The 26619-nt window shown below is 38.1% G+C and overlaps 1 protein-coding gene across 3 annotated transcripts in view; it reads left to right on the top strand.

The window, feature by feature from the left end:
• The window catches only part of SPATS2L (spermatogenesis associated serine rich 2 like), a 79238-nt gene that overhangs the window by 31848 nt on the left and 20771 nt on the right, over nucleotides 1-26619 (top strand). For all 3 annotated transcript variants that reach the window (XM_041403722.1, XM_041403723.1, XM_041403724.1), the window contains 6 exons: nucleotides 4710-4773; nucleotides 15240-15348; nucleotides 18891-18940; nucleotides 19355-19595; nucleotides 24136-24336; nucleotides 24745-24880. In XM_041403722.1, the coding sequence (XP_041259656.1) occupies nucleotides 4735-4773; nucleotides 15240-15348; nucleotides 18891-18940; nucleotides 19355-19595; nucleotides 24136-24336; nucleotides 24745-24880 (776 nt within the window). In that variant the 5' untranslated portion in view covers nucleotides 4710-4734. The remainder of the gene's footprint in view (nucleotides 1-4709; nucleotides 4774-15239; nucleotides 15349-18890; nucleotides 18941-19354; nucleotides 19596-24135; nucleotides 24337-24744; nucleotides 24881-26619) is intronic.

The following is a 26619-nucleotide window of genomic DNA, read 5'->3' as shown; positions in this document are numbered from 1 at the left end:
AGTCAGTTAGATCTGGAATTCCTGGTTTGCTGGGGTAGTATTTCCTTATAAAAGGAAACAGTTGCAGTGGGCAGATGAGGAACTAAGACCTTTTTTGGGATGTAGGAAGGCATTCATTCATAAGCCTACAGATGGGAATCCTCCCAACACCAGATTATTAGGTGCTGTTTAATGGGGAGTTTTCTGATCCCCCTTGTCGAAGTTGTGTTTTCAGATGTCAGAAGTGGTGGAGCAGGTGTCACACAGTCTCTACTCTGGTAGACTTTACTGTGATAGGGTATTTTCACAAATTGTATCTTTCTGGCAGCTGTTACGCTTTCATGGACTACTGTACCTCTCTGTGTATTTGCAAGGAGTTTTTTTTGTTGTTGTTAGGAGTGGGTAGCATCTGACAGGGTTTTGAAGTGTGAAATTTAAATGTGCCTGGTTTTGCAGCAGTGGCAAGACACAGAGTTGTTGTGATTCTGTGATGCTTGAGATGCAGGCAATCCCCCCCCATCCATAATCTTGTATAGAATGGAGTTTGTCAGCTTTACCTGAGGGTCTGGCTGGCTGCAAGGTGTCCGTGGGCCAAATACCTCTGATGCTGGTACCAGTGGGAAGGTGGTGGGCATTCTTGGGAAGCTTAACACAGCAGCAGTAAGGTTTCACTGCTGTTTGGAGACAGAAAGGAAACTTCTGTAAAGGCTGAGCCAGCAGCACATATTTTAGGCTGTGTCAGGTGAGCTCTGACATATTTTTCTGCAGTGGTTAAAGGCCGTTCCTGTAACTGTCTGCCTGCTGGACGTTGCTGCTTACAGTTAAGGTCAGCAGGACAGAGTATGTGCCAGCACTATAGATGCCCTGGTTCAGGTTCATGGTAGCTTAAACTGCATAGACTAATACAAACTGCTTCATTTGGTAGGGGAGAGAAGTAAAACTCTGCCAAAAGTAGTCCAATCTTCTCCGCAGCATTCCCTTGAATGCAATTGAAATGCTTCATTTTACAAGGCAAGTGAAATGTCTCATTTGGATGTGTGTAATAGCTTTAGAAAGAACACCCTGTCAGTATTTGAGGTCAGGATGTAATGAGAAACTGAGAGTGATCTGCTGCAGGTAGTGCATTTGGAAATTTGTATCAGAAATTAATGACCCATTTATATAAGGGATTTTGTAGTTTGTTGAGATTTTTTTTTTCGTTGATTTCTTTTTCTTGGAAGTCTTTTGGCATGATTTGCAATGACATCTCAGGAGCAGAAATGGAAGCAGGAGATGGTGGAGAAAGACAAAGCATGTAAGCTGACACTCAAGCTGAGAATCTCTCATATACAGTATGTTTTCTATCTTTTAAATTTATTACTTGTATTAATTTAATCTTGGTCAGTGCAGAAAATTTTCTGTCAGAGATCTTTCTCCAACCATTCTTTTGTGTGCATGGTGTTGGTGACATGTAAAGTACTGTTCTCCACTGGCTTTAGGTGCCTTTCGGGCTCAGCTGAGGGTTCTGTTTTGATGTTCCACAACTCACACAGAAAGAAGCTTTGCTGAAGAGCTGAGGATGAGAATGTAGCAGCTCAAACTTAGATCCAGGCCTGGAGATAAAACTTGTAAACCTCAGTTGGGACTATTTTGTTCATAAAATTCTGGGTATGGTGTAGTCTTTTGCCACAGGGTCAGAAACTAAGTAAGTGCTAAATACTGAGATTAAAATAACACCAGAGAAAAAACACTAGTTAAGTCAATAAATCAGTTGGTGCTACAATGAAAAGTTTAAAAGGATGATGCATTTAAAAATTAGTGCAGCATTGACATTTTCTTTTTAATGTATCATCTGTATTTTATGTAACAAGCGGTGCTGGACTGAGTTATATAAACGAGCAAGTGTTTTATAAATGTTATTTCAATTATCTGTCCTTGGAGAAGGTGAATGAAAAATAGCTCCAACTCAGTTTTAGCATCTTCATTTTGACAGTTGTAAAATGCATATTAATGAAGTATGTGAAGTATAGAGAAATGGGTCCATTTGTAAAAGCTGGTGTCCTCTTAGTTCTTTATCTTGAAAGGGAAAGAAAAAAGAGAAAGGAAGAAAGATGCAGAGGGTATGTTTCATGTAGCATGCCAGGTCTTTTTGAAATAGCTTGCAGTTAGTTGCAAGCTAGCTGAATCAGCACCACATTTATTGGTAGAAGGTTATAATCATAGTAACACCTGCAGTGTACAGCAGAGAAGAGACACATCAAATTCTGGCAAGGTGTTGAATGAAGTTTTGATGTCTGGTTTTAAATCAAGTCAGGGCATTGCTACAAAGAGTAGAATTGGCTAAGTAGTCGAGTTTAATCAGCAAAATTAATTTAAATTTCGAGAATTATTTAACTAGTATATTTGAAGAAACCTTAGTTGAGAAGCACGAGGCTTTCACAAAGTATCATTGTGTGGGTTAATTTGCTTCATACAAGATGCAGTTTTAAAATGTACAATTTTGGTACAAAATTGATGACACATGTTGAAAAAGAACCTGAGGATTTAAAGTGACAAAGATCTTTTCCCATTACTTAGTGGTTTTTATAGATTAATAAATTTTTAAAGCCAGAAGAGTTTGTTACCTCTCTTAGTGAGCTTGTTTCTGTGTTGTGTGTTTGGTCCTTCAGGAACAGATTAACTTTTTTTGTTAATGTTGTTATGAGGGGCTGGATCAGATTAAGTGTATTTGAATCAGTATGCAAGAGTGCATTGACATTACAAAGTCTGCTCTGTACTGGACACAAGAGCAAGCCAGTTGAATTCCTTAACTGTTCCTTACCATACAGTTACCCCTTAAACAGAGAATAGGACCCATCCAGCATGGGTTTGATGTCACTAGATAGAAGCCATGCTTTTATGAGAAGCAGCAAGGGAGATGAAGACTTAGAGTAACTTTAGAGCTGACTTTTCCGGTCTGCGTGGAAAAAGTTATCATCTGTATCTCTTGTTCTTTGCTCCTTCAGCATGAGAAGTAGCTGACAGCAAAAGACAAGAAGTACATTGAAAAAAATTGTCTAGGGACTACAGGCTACAAGTATTTCTCAACACCTTTCTTTTGTTATTGGAACACACTAAGTATTGGAAATGGAATTGCCCTGAACTTACCTTCTGAGTGATCTTCCTGCCTGCTCTGTCCAGATGTTTTTAATTCTGCTTCTAGCCTTTGGGTGGGCTTGACAAAGAAACTAATTTGAGCTCTTTCATTTTTGATGCAAGGAGGGACAGGAAGGGCAACCTTCCGCTCTGAGATACCAGCAGACAGTAAGGCCTTCCCAGTGACACAGTGGCCCAGCTGCCAAGAAGGCTTATCAGGCATAGTGAGACTCCAGTCTTGGCTAAGCATTTGAGCCACTGACTTAATACAAGTAAAAGGTATTTCAGCTCTAATAGAGCATCTGTTCATAGTATAGTAAGATGGAGATGGCACGAGCAACCTTACTTATTTCAAGCATGTCTTTTTAATAGCTGGCAATGGAAATGGTTACTTTTGTCTTTTGGCTCCTCATCAGACCAAAACTCAAATGAACTTCTTTTTCTTCTTTCTGTTATCTCTTCCCCATATACTTCCTCAGCTCTCATCTCTTTAGTTAGAAAATGGGTGCATACAGAAATTAATTGTAAGATTTAAAAGTTGTCAGTGAATACTGCAAGTGAAGTGCTTAATTTCTGGAGTTTGAACTCTACTAAACTTCGGTGTTTCAAAGAAGAAGTTGAGAGAGGATTGTTTAAGGGCATTAAAAGAGATTTAGAAGAATCTTTGGAACACATATCAGTCCACATAGCAAATGCTCAAATGGGGAAAAGGAGATGTTCCAATTAAAATGAACTTAAGGGTTTATTCTCATATGTCTATACCTTTTTATAGTGTACAGTAGAGTTAAAGATAGTGACCAAACCATGCTTGTATTTCGTTTGACTTAGTCTTTGCTGTAATTCTTTGTGTGTGATTTAATTTTAAAATGTGAAGATTCAGCTCTGTTCCTTAGTGAAATTTAAGGCAGTTGGTTTTGATGGAAGCAAGAATAGGCAACAGGACTCCTTTCCCTGTGTTTAACTCTTCATTATGTGGTAGAGTCACCCAGCCACATAACTGGAAATAGAAAGCATATTGCAGGATTTCTTAATCATACGCAAATTCCATTAATGTGCCCAAGTTTTCAGAGAAGACTTAGAGATTTAAATCTACAGACCCTGTTAGTTTCAGTAGGAGCTGTGTGACTAAATCTTCTGAATTAGTTATGAATTAAAAACAAACAACAAACAGCCGTGCAGCGCTTGTCAGCCCAACCTCCTGGCACATGTAGCTGCTTTTTAGGACTGCATTAATTGATAAATTCTTTTGGCTAAAATTGAGGATGCTGGTGAATGTGAAAACAGGAGCTGTTGAGTTCATCTAAGGTACTCCTTCTCTTCATAGCCTCAGAACAGGGTATGGGAGACATGGCTGGGAGCAGTGTGATATGCCTTTTATCCAGATTCATAGCTATAAGACATTTTTAAATGTGCTTGCAGAGCTAATCTGGGGAAGGTAGGAAATTTGGACTAGCTTTACCTTTGGCAGGATTGAGCACTGCTGTGCAGGATATTGTGTTCTCATTTTTCTCTAATGCTTACAGGTAAGCATATGCAATTAGTCATTGCAGGTGTAGCTTTGACAGGTTGGGACTAAAACCTCCAAATTAATCTCTTTGATTTTTTTCTCATTTCAGAGACACTACTCTCCTCTGAATAAAGATGGCAGAAATCAATTCTCATGTAAATATCAAGGAAAAGGTAGGTTCAAGTTACAGTACAATACAAACCAAAATTATATTTGCATACCTATTTAATTACTGCTCTTTCCAACACCGTTTGCATACTGAACTTTATTATGTATTGACTCTGTGCATGAAATTAAGTACACACACAGATATTGATAGGACTAATCTGAATCTTGCGTGACGAGAAGCATTTTTACTTTTTTGCAGAGAGACTGTTTTGTCAGCTAGAGTTCTCTTATTCCTTTGTAATTCCTGTGCACACTGATGGTGTGGAGAACAGTACTTTGGGATGATTGCTGCTGTACAAAATGCAACCATCGAAGAAACATGCCCTTTAGAAATAATTTTCTGCCAAAAAAATGTTATACCTATAATAGTTAAAGCAATTCCTAAAAGTGCAGGACCTGCAAAGAGTAGATTACTTTTTCCTGTGAAAGTATGTCTGCTTTTAAATGCATTCCATGTGCTTGAGTCTTCTCCATATCCTTAGCTAGAGCCTTGTCACCCTTTCAGGAGCAGTAAAGGACCTAACGCTAATTAGGATATGAGGAAGTTCAGGAGATCTTTTGTGACTCCCAGCAGTCAGATTGTGAAGAGACCATCTAACCACAGAATTTCTTTTTCTCTGTCTCTTCTTATGGGAGAAGTTCCTTAGCTGTTGCACTACCCAGGTGCCTGTTTCTTGGGTAGTTTTACCTTATATTTGTTGTTAACATCTGTGTTGCTCATTGTGCTTGAGGATTTGCATGTCAATATGAATCTCTGTCTTGGTGATGAATGTCTTCCTTAGTACTTAATAAAAGCACACGGTTTTAAAATTGAGTAGCATGATGATTTTGTAGTAGAAAGTAATGTCATTGAATTCTTTTCCCTGGTGCCAGAGTACAGTAATTCCTAAAATACAACTCAATAAATCAACTGAAGCTCTGCATATTTGCTGTGTAGCTTGAATTTTTAATTTAAGTCAGTTTTACAAGTGCAGGATTTTACAAATCATATATTTGTCTTTTGCAAGTTTAAGAATGAAGAACTGCAACAGGGTTTTTATTCACGGTAGATATCTGCTGTTCCAAGTGTGATATCAGCTGGAGTGCCCCAAATCAAATGTTTATGAGCATATGCATTTTAAGGCAGGAAAATAATGGAATCAATACACTCTGATATAAATTGCTCCACTCTTTATTCCTGCATCTTCCATCAGTATTTAGTGCCACTAAATCCCTATGCCAAATTGAGAACTTAGTTTAATAGCAATTGAAATTGTTTTGCAAAATCACTGGGTTTTATTCTGGAAAATATAAATTAATAACCTAATGCATCAAGGGTGGGTGACTGAACAGTGTAAGCCTCATGCAATCTGCATAATAGTTGAGAAGGTGTTGTGCTCAGAGAGCCATTGCACCTGGGCAAGTCCCTTGTGTTTTATAACACGATTGCAGTGGCTCTGTTTGGTATCTTGTATTTGGTTTACATACACAACACAAAGATTTGGTATCTTAGTATTTGTATGGGCAGCAACAAACTGAGTAACTGTGAAGTGACTGTAGCTTCAGAGGTCTTTGAGTGATGCACTAGAAATACAAGGAAAAAGTTGAATAAGTCCTGCAGAGTTGCCTTGGATAATATTTGCAGATAAACTGCTAAAATGTGAGGATTTCATTTGCATGTTTGAAAAGCAGACGTATTTTGTGTGCTGGTAAGGTAGTCAAAATCACATCCCTTTCTCACTTAGCTTACAGAGCTTCCATAGTCATGCCTCACAACACTGAAGCAGAGTGAGTTTGATGTTTACTTTTATCTGCCTTTTGGGAGGCAATATTTCTGGGTAAAAAATCCAAGGTTTATAAATACAGTACTTTGGCTGAGCTTCACAAATCCATTGCCCTCAATTTAAATACAAGCAGGCCTGGTTTAAAAGAACAGTCTGGAATACAGTCCCTTCCCAGTTCTGCCTTTCATCTACCTTAGTGCTTGCAGATGATGATATACTTAAGACTTTGATTTTGCTAGGGCTTGTATGAAGCCAGAGGAGCTGTACATCTGCACACAAATACTCATGTAAGTTTCTGCAAAAGTAGCACACAAGTTTCTCCTTATATTTAAGGTTGTTTCACTGTGATAAAAGCGTGGTGAAAATCCCATGCAGATTTCAGCATGTTTGTTCTTTTGTTTGGGGGCGGGGCAGCAGTTGTTTGGGGTTTTTCTTCCAGTGGTGACCTTTCCCTGTTTTCTCTCCATAATCAGCTTCTAGTTATTCAAAAAAGTAAAATCTCTTCCACTGTTTTAAAAGTGGTGTGAGGCCAGTGCAGACATTTTGGACATTATGCACCCAGCCAGGCTCTGTAAAGCCCCACCCCTGAATTTGAGTCATAAGAGAATGCTACTGTGGTAGTGATAATTCATTCTTGGCATTTCAGCTGAAATAGTTCATAGAGTCAATAGGTTAGACATTCTATTTTGTATCTTCTTTTTTCTCCCCCAAGAGATTTATATAAATGTTGGCCTGTGATGTTAGGAAGGCTAATGAAAGTTTCCATAGTTGGCAGAGACTCCTGCAGCTGTGATACTCTTGTGGGGGAGCCAGGACTGTTTCAATTACCATATTTTCATGCGCATAACCCACAGACTTTCTGGAATAACCGAAGTTCTGCATTTCAGCAGACACAAAGGTCATTAATTGCGTGCATAACCGGTATAAGAAGTTTGCCATCAGGACCTCTCTCAGAATAATTCCCTCTGCCCTGACCCTTGCTGTAGTCTTCCTTCACTGTGCCACTCTCCCTCTTGCCTCTGATAACACTCATAATCATTTCTGTGCCTGAAAATAAGTAAGGACATTTTTTTTTGTATGAGAATTTTCAGAGACTGAGTGTTATACATAGTTCAGATCATATGCACAAAAAGTTCACTGGATTAAGGGGTAAAATTAGCTAAACTCATTGGCTTGCATCCAAAATCCATAAAATCAAAGGAAGTATTCAAGCATTAACCTAGTGCATCACCAGAAGAGGTGCTGAGATTCTGAAGGCTTCCAAAGAAGAAGCAATTGGACTGAGGAAGACAAGTGATGTATTGTCTCCTGCAACAATTAGGCCCTCTTAGTTTAAAAAGAGAAGAGTGAGTATCAGACACTTCCCAGAATAACCATTCTTCTCTGGCATGTGACTTTGGTTTTGATCCAAAGGAATATCAGGAATTGTTTAAACTTCAGGACTTGCTTTTGGGCCCATCCTTTTTTTTTCTTTTTTTTTTTCTTCTTTTTTTCTTTTAAATTTGCTGTGAGATCTGCAGTCAGCTGGAATTAGCAAAATACTCATTCAGATGAAAATTCTCCTTTTGAGATTCTGTTAGGAGTGATGTTTTGCTGAAGTTCTCCTGAAAGGCTTGCTTTCTCATTTATCATTTCAAGTGTCAGAGCTGGAGGAGCAGATGAGCAGCACTGCAAGAAGGAAATTTTATTCAGATGTGGTTTTGGAGGTTTCACAGTTTTGTTTGCATTACACTATAAATGTGGTTTTCATAAGCAATAGTCAGCATGCAAGGAAAGAGTAGGATTTAGAGTGGAAGGAATGGAAGTAGTATGTAAATTTGAAATCATGCATTACCAAAGCAGATAGTTTCCAATCTGTGATTTCACTTTCTCCTTCAAGTTGACCTTTGCAGCTGTTATTTGCCCTTGTGTTGAAGTAGATGGACTGTTCAAAGACCAAAAAGGGCCATTTGATCAAAATGCACTTTTGTCACTTGATGAGCCATTTAACTTGGATTAAGGATATCACAAACTCATGTCTGTAAATGGTGCTGTCATCACTCAAGTAGAAAAGTTCTTACTAAGCCAACTTCTCAGGAATCCTTAAATAACATATTAGAATGTCTGGCTTTCTATTTGATGGGTAAAGGTGAAATTATAAATCCATGACAAGTACCTAAAGAAGTTTACTTTTTTAGAACTTTTTTTGGGGCTTACTAGGAATAAATGATCAGAAGGTATCAGGGTGATGAACAGATCATGTAGCAGAAAGAGAGGCACAGATCTGATCAAAGCTGTCATTTTGCTCAAAGGTTATATTAGCAACACTTGTTCAGTTTGTCAGGATGAACTTAGTAAAGCTTCTGGAAAAATGTCTCTAATGTAAGAAATAGCCTCTTAATACAGCCAAGTCAAATTGTATTTATGAAATATGTTTGTGTAGAAGTTCAAAACTTTTTTAAAAATTCTACCATTAAGTGGTTTTAAAATGCATTTACTTGCTTAATGTAGCCAGGACATCTGCTAATGCTAAATTCCTAGATTATCAAAACCAGCAGTGTTCTGCTGGCAGCCCTTCTTCCCTGCTTCAATTGCAGGATTTGGGAGAATTTGAGGGTGTAATGGAATTGAATGATGTATATGTGTACGTAAAAATTTGCTACTGACATGCAGTAAAAGTAAAGTGGGAAATGTCTGTGTTTATTGATAACCATACTTATAAATTAATTTAGTTCTTAACTTAAGGAAAATCTGTTGATCTTAATATTTAGTGCAAAGTGAAGGTGGATCAGTGTTAGTTTTCCTAACCAAGCATGAATAAGAATATTTCTGTGTAAGTGACCATAATAGTAACTTACTTGAAGGGGATTAGAGCAGCTGTGTTTAGGGGTTTCAGAACAGCCGTGAGCTTTCAGCAAAGAAGTTTAATTTGTCACTATGTCAGAAATACATAAACAAACTCTCTGAACCCCGGATATGTTACTTATTCACCAGAAACATCCTCTTTGAGATGATGCCAAGGGGGACCAGATGGAGCAGAGCAGCAAACAGGCAGTGACTGAGTCCATGTTGTTACAGTTGCCTGGGAACCATTTGAAACTTGACAGGGAAAGTAAAGGGCTTAGAGGAACACACATCACTGTCAGCTTGGTTCTGCATTGGCATAGGTAATCTGGTGTCACAACTTCCAGGCAGGCTCTGTTTATTTTTGAGCTTGACTTACCTGGAAAGTCTTGTGAGATGGGTGTTTCTGAGGACTTAGAGTCAGCTACCATGAGAGGGTAGAATTCAGCATCCTTTCCTGTGCACTATATTCCTCCAAAGTAACCTGCCACTGATTCATTTTATATATATATAAGTGTGTTTGTGTGTATATATGTTTGCGTACATATATTTATTTTTTCTTTTAGGTGAGCCAAAAATTTGCCCCAAGTGAGATGTTTAACAGTAATCATCACAAAAATATTCAAGTAAATCTGATCAGACCTTGAGGGTTTTATTGTTAGGTAGAAGCTTATCTGAGAGGACTTGAAACCTTTTTCAATTTTGATTCCATTTCTGGGCAGTCTTCAACATTTTTTGTAAGAGACAGATAAAAACATCCTCATGACTGTGGAATTCTGGTCCTGATGAGACACAGTCTGGCTCAAATTGCAGCAAGCATTAGCAGGACTTGAGCTCTGGATCGGGTTTAAATGGAGGTGGACCTGGGCTCTGTCTTTCATGTTCTTGACTGTATACAGTTTTTTTTCAAGATCACATATTTATATTTTAGGTCTGTGATTGCTTTAAAGTAATTTCAGTAAGCTGAAATTCTAAGAAAGTTTTCTTAGTAAACAAAGTAATGTGCCTTCCTGTTAGGTTACAGGAGGGAAAGCCCAGGAATTTAACTGCTGTCATTGACAGATTCTCAACTAATGCTGACATTAATAGCATTGACTATCTGTGGTTCTGAAGGTATGTTACTGCATTCTCTTGGTGTCTCAGAATGCTGTCTAGTGTCCAGATGATGACAGCAGTTCACTGGGAATCTACACTGGATAAAAACAGGATGTTTCACAAAATAATTAGTCTGGTAATGCTGTTTCTCCTATGAAACAGGTTCAGTAGGTAGGGAAAAAAAGTTTTTTCCTACATAAATGGAAATCTAATAGAGTCGACTGCTGAGTTAGCCTTTGCAGAATGGCATTAATGCAGTACCTTTGCCTGGTAAGGAATTCTTTTGCTCTGTTACTTTCTTTCATACTTTAGGATGCTAAATATTTTTTAAAGGAGTTTGTTGTTGAGAAGTCATAAATACCAGATGATTCTGGTTGGATAATCTGTTGCTTACATGTTAAGAAGATGGATAGTCTGAGTTTGAGGACAATCAGTTTACAGAGAGAAAGTTAGGAGTTACCTCCTGCCTTGGCATCATCCTATCACATCTGTAATAAAAATGAGCTCTATACAGATTTTTGGATTGGAAAGTGATGGACTTCTCTCAGTCAGCTGAAGGTTTGTTAGCAGGTGAGGTGTACAGCTGTACTAGCACAAGGGCTGTTTTATCACCTGAGCTAGCAGCTGAACCGGAGAGGAGCCAGCATACCTGGAGTGGCTGGATCCAGATCACACTGAGCCCTGCAGTGTAAGTCCACCTTGTCATCTTGCATTTGTCAAGCATTCCTGGAGCTTTGATATGATTCTTTTCATCACAGTCTGTGTTAGGTCTCTTATGACCTACAGTTGGAGAAGCATTTGTATTAGGCTTATGCTGTCAGGAAGTTTCCCATCCCTCCCTTTGGCGTTTTCTTTTTTATCACTAGGTCCCTTTCTGGAAACAAATGGGACACTTTTTGCATGGGGGGACACAGCTGAGTTTCAGACCCAGAAATCTACATATATATTTGAAATCAGGGTTAAAGGACTAAGGGGTACAATATCAGGGACCTTTATCAGAAATTTGCATTTCTAAGTGAAGGCTGTCATATAGCCTGGTCTCCCTCCATATACCTTGTCCTCCTCCCAGATATACTGTCAGCTCACAGTCTTAAGTCTTGTAACCATATGTCAGTAATTTCTGTCCAGAAATTGCTGACATTTACATTGCCTGTGTACAATGGTTCCAATGTATTTTGGATTAAAATGTTGGTAAAACAGTGCATATGTTGTAGACTTATCTTGATTATGTTGTCTGGCAGGCAGATCTTTGTCTTTGAAATTCCAGAAGTGTGGTAACATGATGCTATTTTGTTCCCAAAAATTTACAAGACAAATTGGAGCAAGACAAATTTACAAGACAAGGTTGGAGCAAAACCTTTTGGGATCTCTGTTCCTTTGGTTCTGAACTGAGATGCTTTCATATATGTATATGTATGTATGTATGTAAGCATGTATGTGTGTGTGTGTATTAATTTTGATGCACCGTACTGATCGCAAATTTTAGTTTTCATCTACTCACCCACTTAAATCACTGCACAAATCTGGAAAGGAGAAACTCTAACCTTAGATATCCTGGGTATCACAGCATACATACGAAAGAGAAGCGTATTTTAAAAAGTCTAAACAGCTTCTGATTTGGGATTTTGTAGGTCTTGGATGCTTTCCTTTGCAATCTGATGTTCTTTTCCTGAGGAATTATTTCATTGAACTTGACAATTTTTAATGTTTTCCAGATAGAAAGATAAACAAATGTATTTTTTGTGCAACAGACAACAAAAAATATTGTTGGGTTTTGACAGTAGAAATGTTGAGCTTTACAGTGTATTAATTCCTTAAATCAAATTTTTTTAATAGTTCAACTAAACCAGTTCAGCTAAACCAGTTGAACTGGCCTTGTCCACAGTGTTGTTCATATGCTAAATTTCTTTTCTCTGTACTGTTAAGCATTTTCCCTAAGATCATCATCCTGGGTTTTTTTTCTTTTTTTTGGGTTACCTCCACAACTAAAATGTTTCCATAACCATTTCGTATTTAATTATAGTATTAGTTGGATGAAACACAGTTTAGCTTTTAATTCTGTTTTTTCTATAATAAAAAATTCTTAATAAAGATCACACAGTGCAAACAGAAAGTCTTCGGTTGATTTTGTAGTCTAAAACATAGCCAGCTTGGTTGAGTTCTTGTATGTCAATGTCCTCTACCTTACAAATAATCTTCTTTTTAGTTTCCAGAATGCACTGTGTGGCAAGTTGCCTGATACTCTGAATAAGATCTTAGCCTGACTTGGTTGTTTCAGATACTTCCTGAGGCTTGCAGACTTTTCATAGCAAAGTAGGCCCTAGAAGCCATGTGAGATCCTTGTGCTTATGTTTAAAGTTGGTTAGAATACTCTAGATATTTCTTTTACTATTTTTCCTGTAAGCAGTTACCACAAGGAGATTATGCAATTTTGAGTAGGCAGAGAGACAATTCACATGATTGTGAAAGAGGGGAGTTTTTTGTGAGAATATGAAGATGTAATCCACATGGTGAAAATGTTTGAGAGCTACGAGCTTGAACATAAAATGACTGCAGCTTGTGGCCTGCTCTACCTTAGTGTCTTTGCCAACTTTTATTGTGGACCCAGCTCGGTTCACACTTGTTGCAGCTTTATCAGTAAATAGCATGCCTGTGCCCACAATCACTTGATTAATTAACTCCGCTTTCCAGTGCTTTCTCTTCACATCCTATTGATTTGGGTTAGTTTTCACTTGGCTGCCTGCAGTGCATAGCAGAGAGCTATACTCCTTACTTCCTTCGCCATGCATGCATGTCAGCTGAAGGGAGAAACTTGAGCAGACAGGGGATTTTCTGCATAGTTTCTGGCAACAACAACCTCTGGTTCAAGCAGTCCACTTGTCAGCCTACTCTGTATGAACTTTAACATAAAGTTACCCCTGTTTAGTAGATACTCTAAAGCAGCTTCTGTTGGCTGGGGACCGAGCTTGTGGGCCAGCGTGGATCAGTCATAGCGTGGCAACGCTAGACACACAATGGGATAGGCCTCTGGGAAAAGGCCCTTGGGAAGTAGGTAAGCACTTCAGCTCCACTGCCTTCTAAATTATGAATTTGGCCTGGACTGTCCAAGTCTGGACTTTCTACCTGAGAGGTGCTGTGGGTGAATGTGAAGCTGCAGAGAAGGGTGTGATGGGATGATGGACAGGAGCACAGTAAATCATCCTCAGTAGCTGCACTGACATGTACTGAAAGCAAGCATGAGCCTTTTGCAGTTCTGATGCGGAGTCCAGTAGGCATCAGGAATCTGAGCTATCTCATCACTGCATTCAGAGAACATGCTGTGACTCCTGGTGTGTGGTAGTATACAGGATGGGGAAACACAGTGCTTGAGGAGTGGGGTGAACATACTACAGCAAAATAAGATTTTTTTTGTCAAATCTGAGCACTTAAGTGTTCCCAATCACCTTCTGATGTCCCTGTTGATGGAGACTCCATAGAGATTGTCCTTCAGCACCTAACTGGGCAGCTAAGACAAGGTAGTGTGAATGCTTTTGCCATGTGAGCCAGCCTAATGCCCTTAAACAGCTCTACCTTCACGTATTACGTTTTTGCAATGATATTTCACAGTACAATAAGAAGACCACACTGCTTCACGATTAGCATGATGACATTGGAATGCAGTAAATAAAGTACACCCTAATCAAGGATGTATTCCCACAGAAAGATGACAAAGGAGGGTGCCAGATAAACATTTTAAGGACAATAACAAGTTTCTGATTGTAAATATGTGCTGGATATCTTGACATGAAAGCTCATAAAGCTAATTTGGAAACAGCTAAACTGGTTTGACAGAGTCTCTCATTTTTTGTCATAGGCTTTTGTTTTGTTAATTATGTTTAAATAAAAAAAAAATTTTTTTGTTAAAATTATTTTGGTCTGATCTAGGAAAATTTTTATAGCATTAAAATAAAAAAGCAACAAAGTTTCATGTAGCTGTTTGCTTTCAGCTATAACATATAGGGTGAGAAAATAAATTATTATGTGATTTCAGTAGAAATATGTTATCAAAACATCATGAGTTGAATTCCACTTGGTATCAATGGATACTGACAGTATAGCAGTAGCAAATGCTGTGAAATTTAAGCATTGTGTGCCAGAGTCATCTGTGGGTGTAACACTTCATCCATCAGCAGTTTCCTGAAGGAAGTATTTGGCATCCCATGTCCTTTGTTCAGGATTTTGTTACACAAGCTTCCTGGTCACTTGTAAATGGAACAGCAAACTGAAATAATGTTAAGCAGCCACTAGAACTTTTAAAAATGATATTGTTTTCTTTTATCCTCTGACTGTTTTTATGCATATGACTGTTTTTCAGATGCTAAAAAAAATCAGTCGTAACTTTGATGTAGCAAGGCCATGCAAGAGCCTTGTTGTAGAATTTGTGTGCCCACTAAATTTGCATAGGTAATATGTTGAGACACTTGGCACCAAATAGACCATTTAGGAAAGGAGCATAAGGCCAAATTCTGTCAGTTGAATTAAGGTAGTTCTTCTGCTGTGACCGAGAGTTGGATTTGTTTCCAGGATTACTGGCTACCAGTTCTGTGATTTAATGTTATGAAGAAATCGCTTCATTATTTGCATGGCCGGGTGAGGATAGAATGGGTATTGCTTTGTGCAGAGAGATACACTGCGGTGTGCTCGTGAGCACATCAGTGTAAGAGGCATTTATATAAGCATGCATTGGCACAGGTACCTTATAGTCTAAAGGAGTATGATAAATTCATGTGGTTGTCTTCCTTTACTTACAGATCAATGCAATCCGATCAATTGTTCCGAACAAAAGCAATAATGAGATAGTTCTGGTGTTGCAGCAATATGATAACAATGTAGACAAGGCTGTTCAAGCTTTCATGGATGGTGAGTACAATGTACTTTTTTCACTAATGCAGGAGGGATTCAATCACATGCCAAGTATTTGTTGTCTCTAGTGGCTGAAAATATATTCTGTAGTTCTTCTGAAATCTGATGTGTGACACTTGTTAATTATAAAAAATTGATCCTTCTGGCTGCATCTCTGCTTCTTCATAGTATGAGTTCGACATGATTGTTCATCCCTACCTGAATTTGCCATTCTTGAAGCCATTACTGCAGACCCGCTTCTTTATTCTGCATAAAAGTTAATGCTTTTTAAAGTCATATGTCAGGAAATTATTCACTATTGAAGACACAATAACTAAGAACAATTCGGAATAGTTCTGAAGCACATAAGCAGGCCCCTAAACCCTTGAACTTGATGCATACATTGACATTCAAACCTCAATCTGAATTTTGCAAATAGCCTTGACATTTATAATGGCTGAACCAAGACTCCATTGAAAGTTTGAGCCATTTAAACTTGGATCCGTGTTTGTATTTTGCGTCATGAAACCACCTCTAATGAAAGGTCACTTGTATTTTAATATCACTTTCCTGGTAAATATATATAGTCAAGTATTTTGAACTTTCACCAGAATCTGTGAGAAACCCTTTGCAAAAGTAATGGCATACCATGAGCAATGTTTTTCAAAATTTTTGTTGTTTGGGGTTACATTAATGATAGTAGAGGTTTGGTGGTCTCAAATGGCCCTGTATATCTTAAAAACGCCTCATTTTTGCTATCTCAGCAAGTTGTTTAATTCATGCCTATTTTACTTCAAAATATTTTTGGGGTTGATTTGGAATAACTTACTAAATTGTATCAGCCAAAAAGCATCATTGTATACTAGAAATTATCAATATGCAAAAAGCAGATGCAAGCAAACTGGACTATATATAAATGTGTCAAAATTCTTCCATCAGATCTATATGGTTCTTTTTGCTTCAGGCAGCTGCACAGACAGTTACATTCTGAGGGATGTATTGACATTGCATTTGTGTGTGCACACACACACACAGAGAAAAAGGGAAGTGTGATGCATCCAGTTAATAAAAGCGATAATTTTGTTTTCCTGTAATGTATGTCTTGGGGAGGGTAGTGGAGGACTGTTTGACTATTCAGTAAGTTGCTTTCACTTTATTTTGTCTTAAGTTACCATAGCTTGCTTGTGGCTTAGGAATTGTTTCCAATGGTTTCTCAAAAGAGGAAGTTCTTTCATCACCTGCTGTAAGGAAGAAACAGGGCAAACACAAGCTTTGCAAGAAGTGCAATAAAGTCATGAAGAAAAGCAAGCTGTTATACCTGAGTTCAGATGACCTTTGTTTGAACTTCACCAGTTCATGATTACTGTTCAGAAGTCTTTGTGACGGACTATATAAAAAGTGTTAATATTTGTTACTGTCTGGAAAGAGCAGAAAAGATATGTATCCACGTAGCTGCCACTGTGGGTAGAATGAACAACTGAAATATTTTTTTCACACAAATGACAGAAATTGCTAAGATTGAAATAACGCTCACTGAGAAGTCCTGCAGTGAAAAACATTGGGGTGGCCATACTGAGTGGAAAGCTTGAGCCAACTCCATGCAGTGCTTCTGTCAGAGGCGCTGCTTGCTGAATCCAGAAATATTCAAATTTAGTTTCCTGTTACGCTTCATATCTGGAGTGATATTTAGGTGATCCCTCTGTTATGAATTTTATTCTATATGTAGAATTTTATTTATATGAAAGAGGGTTCAAATGTTTTATTTGCTATGTTAGTTTACCTAATTAAGCATAACCAGAAGGTCTATTCAGCTGCTTTGTAGATGTGTTTGAGAAAATATGCTGGTGTATTCAAATGAGGACTTTGGGATTTGGACAGTTAGTGCATTTCCAATTGGAAGAGAGGTTAGTTGGATGAATCCCTAAAGTAACTCTTAGCATGCATAGTATTCACAGGAAAGCTGAGGGAAGCAAAGCAAAGACACCACCAGCCAACACAAAAAGGGTGTTGGTTGCTACTGTGAAAACAGTTACCAAAGCTGTCACATGAAATCACATATTTTCAACAGCATGGAGTAAAATGGGGAGCAAATGTTTATTACTCGATACAGAAACATGGTGCCTGTCAAAAGATGAGGTATCTTTAGGAGAGGGGATTGTACTTATATGTACATAAGTGTATGTGTAACTAAATGTAAATATGTATATAGTTATACATGAAATAGAAGTTGTCTTAGCCTTCTATCTGCATATCATGTCATTTAGCAAATAAAACATTGCTTTGATGGATTCCATGCAAGTTTTTTCACAATTTAACAGATTTGGCATAGCAAGATATGTAATCTTTCCTATTGAGTGTGACATGCTCACCAGATAATCTTGGATCTGGTTTATTGTGATAGAAAAGTAATTGTGGTACATCTGAAAGCCTCACATCCTCACACGTCTTTGGCTGAATACAGGTTAACAACTCCTGGTGGTCTGAAAACAGCAATTCTTCTTAATACTAATATCAAGATTTCACTGAAAGGATTGAGAAGAATGGCTGAGTATGAAATCCACTTGAAAAGGCAAATAATGGAGTATTTACTGGATTTGTGAAGTGATGGTAAAGTGGCTGTTAAATTCAAGCAGAAGACTTTTAATCTGCTGTCATTTAAAAATTTTATTGTAGCAGATGCTGCCATAGTAGTTTGGATGACAGTTCAGACTGCGTGCTTACCATGAGATCTATTTTCAACACTAGGCTGCAGGAGAACAAAATGATGAATACTTCTTTGTTAGAAGGAGAAGCGTTTTCTTCTAACATGGCAGCAGGCACTGGTCTGACCAAAGCTCTGCCTGCTTTTTTTCCATAAATTTATCTAAGCAATGGCAGCAGGCACTGGTCTGACCAAAGCTCTGCCTGCTTTTTTTCCATAAATTTATCTAAGCAACTCATTATGGCTGACAGGCAGAATTTCAAGTATAACTGTAATTATTTTTCAGTATAATTTTTTACTATTCTTTTCTGCCAGGCCTAAGTTTACTCTGTTTGTGTGATGCAGATTTTATGCAAAAGTCCACAAAATTACTCTTTTGGATGCTAATTCTTTACTTTTTATACTCTTATGTCTTCCGAAGATCACAGGTAACACATAGAAAAATATGTAATAAAAATGCCCAAAGTTTTTAAAACTTTTGGATGCTCTAGAGTCAGGGTGGACTATTCAGCGTACTCATTGTTGACTCTGGGTGCTGGGATACTTTCCTTTTCAGGCAAGAGATTTGAGTGTTGATTTTTCCTGGCGTTGTGCTAATGTTTTAAGTTAGGCACACAATCACTTTGTGCAGTGAAGTTCATAAAAAACCAGTAGTGCCAAGTAGACCATCCACTATAAGTAGTGAAATCAAAACAGGTAACTGAGAAGAAGAAAGGCAGCAGTGTCCATTTTGTTCTCCCCCATAAGAGAATTCACAAGAAATTTAAATGCTCCTCAGCTAAGAGACTAGAAACTGATCATGAGCACACGGTTCTTTTTCATAGCTGAACTTTTGCTGAAATGTTTTATCTTTCTCTAGGCAGCGCAACTCAGGTTCTAAAGGAATGGAATATGACAGGGAAAAAGAAGGTAAGAATTTGCTCTTTAGAGGCAAGGCATTTAAATCACTTGTCAGCTGTCTGTACTTGAGTTGTACTACTTTGGGTCAGTACTTGGCCTTTTCCAGCACTGGTGACTTCATTCACACCTGTAGATAGTACTTGAAAGCAAATTTGTGTACTATTTTTAATCCTATTCTTCTGTCATTGTCTCACTAAGCCCAGTGTTCTGAGCAAATTTCTGGGACAGCACATGTGTGTGCTGGGTGTCCTGGACAAGCACAGGACAAATCCAAAAACAGCCCATGCACAGAAACACTTTCAATAAGAAACTGTATCCTGGACAGTCACAGCCACTTACAGTGCTCAATGTACTGATTGCATTTTGAATTTGTACAATTTGCATTGAGTGATGTCTCTGTTCTTGTGATATTTCTCCATTTAGAACAATAGGAGAAAAAGAAGCAAATCTAAACAGCACCAAGGCAATAAAGATGCTAAAAACAAGAATAGTGGACCTGAGAAGGCATCCCAAGAGCCTCAGCAAATAAATGACTGCCATATGAACGGGTGCCCTAAGGACAACTCTGGCCGTGGTTCTGCCAATCAGAAACTGGAAACCACTTCTCCTGAGAACAAAGGCTCCGGATTTGTAGGGTCAGCACTGGACTGTCCAGAAATCAGAGGTCAGTTCATCTGACAGAGACCACCTTTTCAACTGGCAGTAGCCAAGCCTTCATTGACAAATGCCATGGTATTTTTATTGCCATGAAGATGTAGAGATGTTTTTGTGGAAAAATAGGGCACATAACTATCAGTGTCATACCAATAGATTAATATCTGCACAGTGTTCATCTTGCAGTATGTTTCCTTGCAAAATGTCTTTCTTCTCCTATAGACAGCCCAGCTGATACAGAATATTACAGGTAGAAATATAGAAGAATGCAGTGTTAGAAAATGGCTTGAGTGTCAAATTGTTAGCAAAATGATTAAATCCCTCATGTGGGGTAAAGAGATCTGAGCACTGTGAGTTTTTGGCATATTACTGGATTTCTGTATTGCTTAGTCCAAACTAGTCCATTTTTTCTTTTTCTCATCTTCCCTACACAGGCTAGACCTCCACTGGCTTTTCCTAGCAGGGATGGGAGGGCCTTTGTGATGTGGAGAGGCACTCTGATAGCCTTTTAGTACATGCACTTAATTTCTCACAGGGTCTATTTATCTAGTTACCATTTCTGAAACTGGGAGGGGCAGTAACACAGAAAATTCTTCCTCGCTGTGGTAAGTACAGTTACCATTATATCAACACCAGTGTGAAGAAACTCACTGCTCTGGGGCAGAAACTCTGTGAAAGCTTTTGCCCACAAGTTCATAAAGCTCATACTTAATTGTTGTCAGTGCTGGTACTGTTTCTTCAGCTCTTCACATTTCAGACATTTGACAGGCCTGGATTATTGCTGCTGTTAGTATTTTCTTCCTGTGCCTTAAGAATTTTACTTGAAATCCCTTTTTCCATGGTTACAAATACAGGTCTCAAACCCCATTTTAAAGGAATGTGCCAAAGTAATAATTGTCCTAAAATGAATTATCTGCTGCTTTCAGATTACTTTAGTGGTGCCAGCCTCTGGTTAATTAAATGAAGACTATGCAACCTATAGCAGCCAAACAAACTACTTACCAAGAAATTTTGTCCTAAAAATTTGATGCCTCACTAAGAACCTGAGATATGCTCCCAGCCCTTGCTGGACTTCCACTTAACTTTGGCTAAAATATGCCATAAGCCAGAAAATTCTGCATTTCCATAATACTAAAAGCATTTTTGCCACTTATTTTTCAAGACACAAACATTTGTGATATAAATCAGACTTCTTAGAGTGACATTTTTTGAAATGATACATGCATGAATAAAAATATGTAGACTTAATTGCCTGTGCATGGGGAGTGTTTTCTAGGGGATACAGAATGCGAGAAGAGTATCTGTGCTGTTAGTGATCTTTTTATGGGTCAGTGGGATTGAATCCTGCTTTTTTTTCCTCTCTTTGAAGCAGTTACAAGTTAGTTGTCCATATAAAGGGCAAAAAGTATCTCAAAATTTTTCTGTGCTTTTGCAAGTGGCAGATGAGAAATTATGATAGCTTTACAATTTTTTTTCAATTTAAACACATCTCTCCTGTTTCAATAACAAGGAGAGAGCTTTCAAACAAAAGGCAGAAAACAAAAGAAATGGAGAGAAAGGAAAACCTGAAACTTGAATATTAAAGTCCCCCTTACATAGTAAAATAATTTCCTGGTAAATTTTTTAATAGCGAGAAGAAAATAGTTTCTTCACTTTCTGTTGCACTAGTATCCTTTTCTTTGCTGTCAGTGTCATAACTACTTTCTTAGGGTCAAAAGCCACCTATATTCATATTATTACATTTGTGCTGAAGTGATCAGGATCTTCAGGGGCCAGCAGCTGTGCCCTTGCAGTTTCTGAGCAAGTCATACAGACTCTTCTGAAGCAGTGTGAAATGCTGAAGTGAGTCCAAAGTGCACCTGTTTCATATTGCTCTCTCTTGTCTTGTAATCTCCTTTGTATTGTCCTTGTCTGCCTTGTTTGTTTTGGTTCCTTCCCTATCAAATGAATGTTACTGTAGTCATTTGACCATCTCCTTCGGAGGGCTCACAGCACAGAAGGATCGTGCATGTCTGCTGAGAGTCCTAATACTTTCCTCCCCATGAGGAACATGAGGTTTAGGCTTTGCCTATGCCAACTCCCAATCTGTGAGGACTTTCAGAGCCATAAAATTCTGGCAGCCTGGAAGAAACTTCAAGAGCCAGAAGGGAGGATGCAGCATTTCTCCATAGAAAATTAGGGAGGGAAACATTTGGCTATTTGCCTTTAGTTCAGGTATGCTTATTTCTTGCCATTATTCCATCTTTCTTTTTCTTAAACATCTTTAGTTGCTGTTACCCTTGCTGTGTATGGCCTTGTAAAGAAGCAGCATGAATGCACTGAAAGGATATTTACTGCTGCCTTGCCATGCTATTGCTTTTTCAGGGACCTTGGTAAAATCAGATCCTGACCTCTTCCCTACTTACTTTTCATGTAGCAAGATTTTTAAGGAATCTTTCAAACTTCCTGTTTATATCTCAGGGGAAATACAGCTTTTTTCTTCCTTCAACCTAAGAATCTATGAGGTTCGCTGGATTTGAAAGTGAAATGGCAAGCTGCTGCAAAAAGATAAACTACTCATTTTGAAGATGGCAGCTCAGCATATTTCAGAGCAAGTTAATCTGGGCTGCTGCCATTAACTGGCAGGTATGATCATACTTGACTGTTACTACAGCAGATGTCACCTGATAGACTGGTGCTGAAGTTCCAAGCCACCACATACTGAACCATGTAAAAGTTTACTTGCAGCTACTCTTATCCATACTTCTGACTTCTCTTGCAGGTATTTGACAGAGACTTTGATTCCTAGATTTTGTTATATGTGTGTCTTAGTTGGTACAAGTCTTCAGAGACTTGCTGCAGACTTTCTCAATCTATTCTTAGTTGTGTTGATTGTCTTCAGTCAAATTTGAAAGTTCATTTGCAGCATACAAAACTACTGTTTGCTAGCCTGTGTTGGTCATCTTTCTGCTGGGTTTCAAAGTAGCTTGTGTGTAGTTTTGGAAGAAACAGAGTCAAAGTATATTGCAGACAAAAGATGATCAGAAAGTTCAATTTAGAGTATAATTGTTGTTCTAGGTGACCTTCTTTAGGCTGTCAGGTTTGTAATTTGTCTTGACAAGTGTACCAAAGCTGCTAATTAAATGCAGTAAAAACAGTTATGCACGTTAACAACAAATTTCAGAAGATCACATCTTAGGGACAGAACCTGAAAAGCCCTTTCTTTATAGGTCAGCTGATAGCTTGCTGGTTTCTAATTAGCTGTTAGAGTTATGGTAGCAAGGGCAGCCTTGATTTATAGAGAATGTTCTATTTGCACTAGGGTGAGATGCAGCCAGGGTTGAACAGGGTTAGTGGCACTTCTCTCAGAGGAGCGGTCCTCAGTGTGTGAGACCAGCATCAAACCTTTGATGTGTTCACACTGCATTGCTGGTGTTTCTTGGTTTCACAGAGTCACAGGTTTCTTTGACTTCTTTTATTACTTTATTACATACTGTTTTATGCAAGATACCTTTTCTGTTCTTGGACTCAACCTTTTAAGGCCCTTAAAAGCTGATTTAAAATGTGAGCACTGATGTTCCTCCTTGTTCCTGTGGTGTTGCATGATTGCCATTAAATATACCAAGATGTGCTTTCCACCTATCCTAATGCCCAGGCTGAAAGAAGTCACTAGTTGATATGCTCTGCCTGTCCATGTGATATCCCTCAATCCCAGCAGTGTTTGTCCCATTCCATGGGCTGTAATCCAGCTGTTAATTTGACAAGTCCCTTTTCTCCAGACACCACGCATCATCAGTTGAATAAAGTGGTGCATTAAAAGCATTTTCAGAATGAAGAATCATTGAAGTGAGTACAAAAATGAGAAAAGTGAGTTAACACAACAAATCACTTTCTATGCTTGTTTCCTTAACTAAAATTCACAGTGGCAGTAATAGCTGGCCTTGCCTGTCAGTTTTCACAGTCATGCTTTGGCTGCTTGTTCCTCGGTTATGATGCCGGTATCTCGAATCCCTTTGAAGTTTTGGAAAGAGGAAACCAGGTTGTGTTATGGCAGCCAAACAGACTCAGGCATTGTTATCTTATACCTCTGAAGCTGTTGAACCCAGGAACCTAATCTTTGACATACGTTCATTTCCTGCTTGGTTCCTCTTAGCTGCAGCTTTTGATAGAAATCTGTAGTCAGGCAAGTATTTCAGTAGGAATGTTTAGTCAGTGCTTTTAAAATGCTTTTAGTAAAATTAGGAATATTTTTTTTGTGTGCTGTGTATATGCATATTTGGACAAATACTATAATTGGTAGCATGCTTCTTATGTTATGAGGTGTTTTCACCATTGGCAGGAAAGAGTTGATTTTTTTAATTGAGATTTTCTTTTATACACTGTTGAACTAAGGAAGTGTTCCAATTAGTGTTTAATTACCAAAACAATTTCATTTGTTGTCATAGCTCTCTGAGGTTCTGTAGAATGTGTGCCAGGAGAACACCATAAAGACATTCTGACTTAACAGTAAGGGCTTCATACCTTTCTTGATCTTACAACTCCCTGTTTTCTTCCTTAATGGTTTCTTGCAGACAGAGAACGAGAACGCCAGAGAGTATCTGTGGAATCAAACCCAAAGGCTGTGAATGGAGTAGAACAGCATGAGCCCCTTCAGTCATCAGTTCAACTCCAGTGTAACGTAGGCAGGCCAAAGTCAAAATCTTCCTCAGTTAAATCACCCAATGTGTCAACCCAGCTTGAAACAAAGACAGATGATTCAGTCAAAAAAAGAGGTAAATTTGGTCTCTGGTTCCTGTGTTCTGAGGTCAAAAACAGCTGAGGCCTCCAGGAAAAAAAACTCTGAATTCAAATAAGTTAAAAAAAGATGTGTTGAAAAGCATGAGCAGAATGTAACAAAATGAATTAAACAATTTATGCTCTGTTTAACATATTAAAATGAATAATTTGAGCTAATAATGCCTTCCTAATATTTATTTGATTTGGGGGATGCATTTCAGCAAACATGTTTAGAAACTGAAGAGCACCAGGGAGGGACTATGAAAAAGTTGGATTTATGAACTTCAGTAGAATAACTGCTTCATTCTAATCTGGGCAAATATGTTGAACTATTCCTGGTGCCTCATTCAGAAAAACTAAAACCAACTTTCTGACTACCGTGCAATTTTTGTTTTCTATTTTAGGGCCAAACATTGAAAAGTCAGTAAAAGACTTGCAGCGTTGCACTGTTTCTCTAACCAGATACCGTGTGATGATCAAAGAGGAAGTGGATAATTCAGTGAAGAAGATCAAAGCTGCTTTTGCAGAATTACACAGCTGGTAGGTAAATCAGCTGCAGGGATCCATCAGCTCCACTTAGAAAAGGGACTAATTAAGCCACTGGTATTAGTGGGGAGGGGTCACTGACACCCTCTTTGTCTGCAGCATTTGGTTTCATTTAAAAAAACCCATGGTGCCATTAAGTAATGACACTCCTCACCAACCAGGAAGTAATATATGCATATATTGTATACATACATAAAGTTCTTTGAAAAAAACTCAGATTTTTTTACTCCTTAATTATCCATCTTGACCTAATTCTTTTGTATCAGATTCAGTGGCAACATATATGAGCAAATGAAAGCTGTTCTAAATATCCTGTCTGGGATTTTCTGAAGTCACTTTTACCTTCTTTAAATCTCTTCTTTCTATACTGCATCTTTGATCTTACCTCCTTTGGCAGACAGTCCTTTACAGTCTCTTCATGTCCCATCATCTTTGCTTCTTATCCTACCATTGTTCTCTTAACTTTCCCTCACAGTTCCTTCTAAGTTTCCCATCCATGATTTAACTTCCAATTCGCATCTCTAGTTCAATCTTTTTCCTCATTTTATGTCTTTAATCTATATTTTCATTATCATTTTGATTACTGCTGATCTTTAGCATGTATACCTACACCTTTGAAAACTTACAGCAGAAATAATTGCTGTAGTAGCAAGTTGCATATTTGATATATTCTTGTCATAGAAAAGTATTTCCTGCTTTGAGTTTCACTCAGCCTTGGTTAAGCATAGGTGTCATATAAAACCTATGTATTAGACAGTGTTGGAATAAAAAGAATAAATCATGTTAAAGTGTACAATACTTGGTTACAAATCAGAAGAGTGAAAAACCTTTCCCCTTTAATTCAATCACAGTATTTGTCAGTATTTTTATAGCATATCTTATAAAAGAGCAGTAGTATTGGCAGAAGTTTAACTTTGGACTTCAGTGGTGTATTCAGTGTCTTCAAAGATGCATCTAAAGTAACTTCAGGGCCATTGGGGCTCAACTTCTCTATGGGCAGAAAATCCAAGTGCTGCTGAGCTGATTTTGGGGAAGATTCTGGTTCACTGAGCCCCCAGTGTATTTTACTGTATAGCAGGGAGAGCTGTGTTTCTGTTTCTCCATTAAATGTGAGCTGTGATCACCCATTGTACTAAACTCAGTAATGTTGTCAGGATTGTGCTGGAGCCATTACAGTGATTTTTTGCTTATGAACTTACATGTAGTAATAAAATTTTTGGGATAGAAAAATTGAGCGCAGTTCATCAACTCCTTCTACCTTTTTTTGGTAGGTCTCAGAGGGGACCTTTTCTCTGAGAAAACTATAGTTGGAACTCATTTGATGAGTAGTTCACACTCATTTTTTTATTTTTGGTAGCAGTGTTAAAAATATCTTAGATCACATGTCTCACCTTGGCTACTGGCAGTCACAGGCAATTCAGTCTTTAAGCAATTGTCACTCTGATCATGGAACAGACTTAGAATTCTGCCATGATCTAAAGGTGCAGGAAAGTAGTAAGTTCAGAACTGAAATTCTTCATTTTTCATGTATCCATATTTTAGTTGGAAAACCAGTAAAGTGTATTGCCTAATATTAAAATGCCTCAAAAGAGTTTGTAAATGCAAGTACTTAAAATTATGAAAATAACCTGGAAAACTTTTCAATAGGCTTCATTTCATTTTGCCTCCTACCAGCTTCAGTCCCTAAATTATTAAAGTGCAGTCTGCTGGAAGCTCTAGAATCTAACAGATCT

Source organism: Onychostruthus taczanowskii, unplaced genomic scaffold (assembly GCF_017590055.1).
Source record: "Onychostruthus taczanowskii isolate IOZ18803 unplaced genomic scaffold, ASM1759005v1 scaffold20, whole genome shotgun sequence".
NCBI classification, from domain to species: Eukaryota; Metazoa; Chordata; class Aves; order Passeriformes; family Passeridae; genus Onychostruthus; species Onychostruthus taczanowskii.
This window is presented reverse-complemented; position numbering and strand designations above follow the sequence as displayed.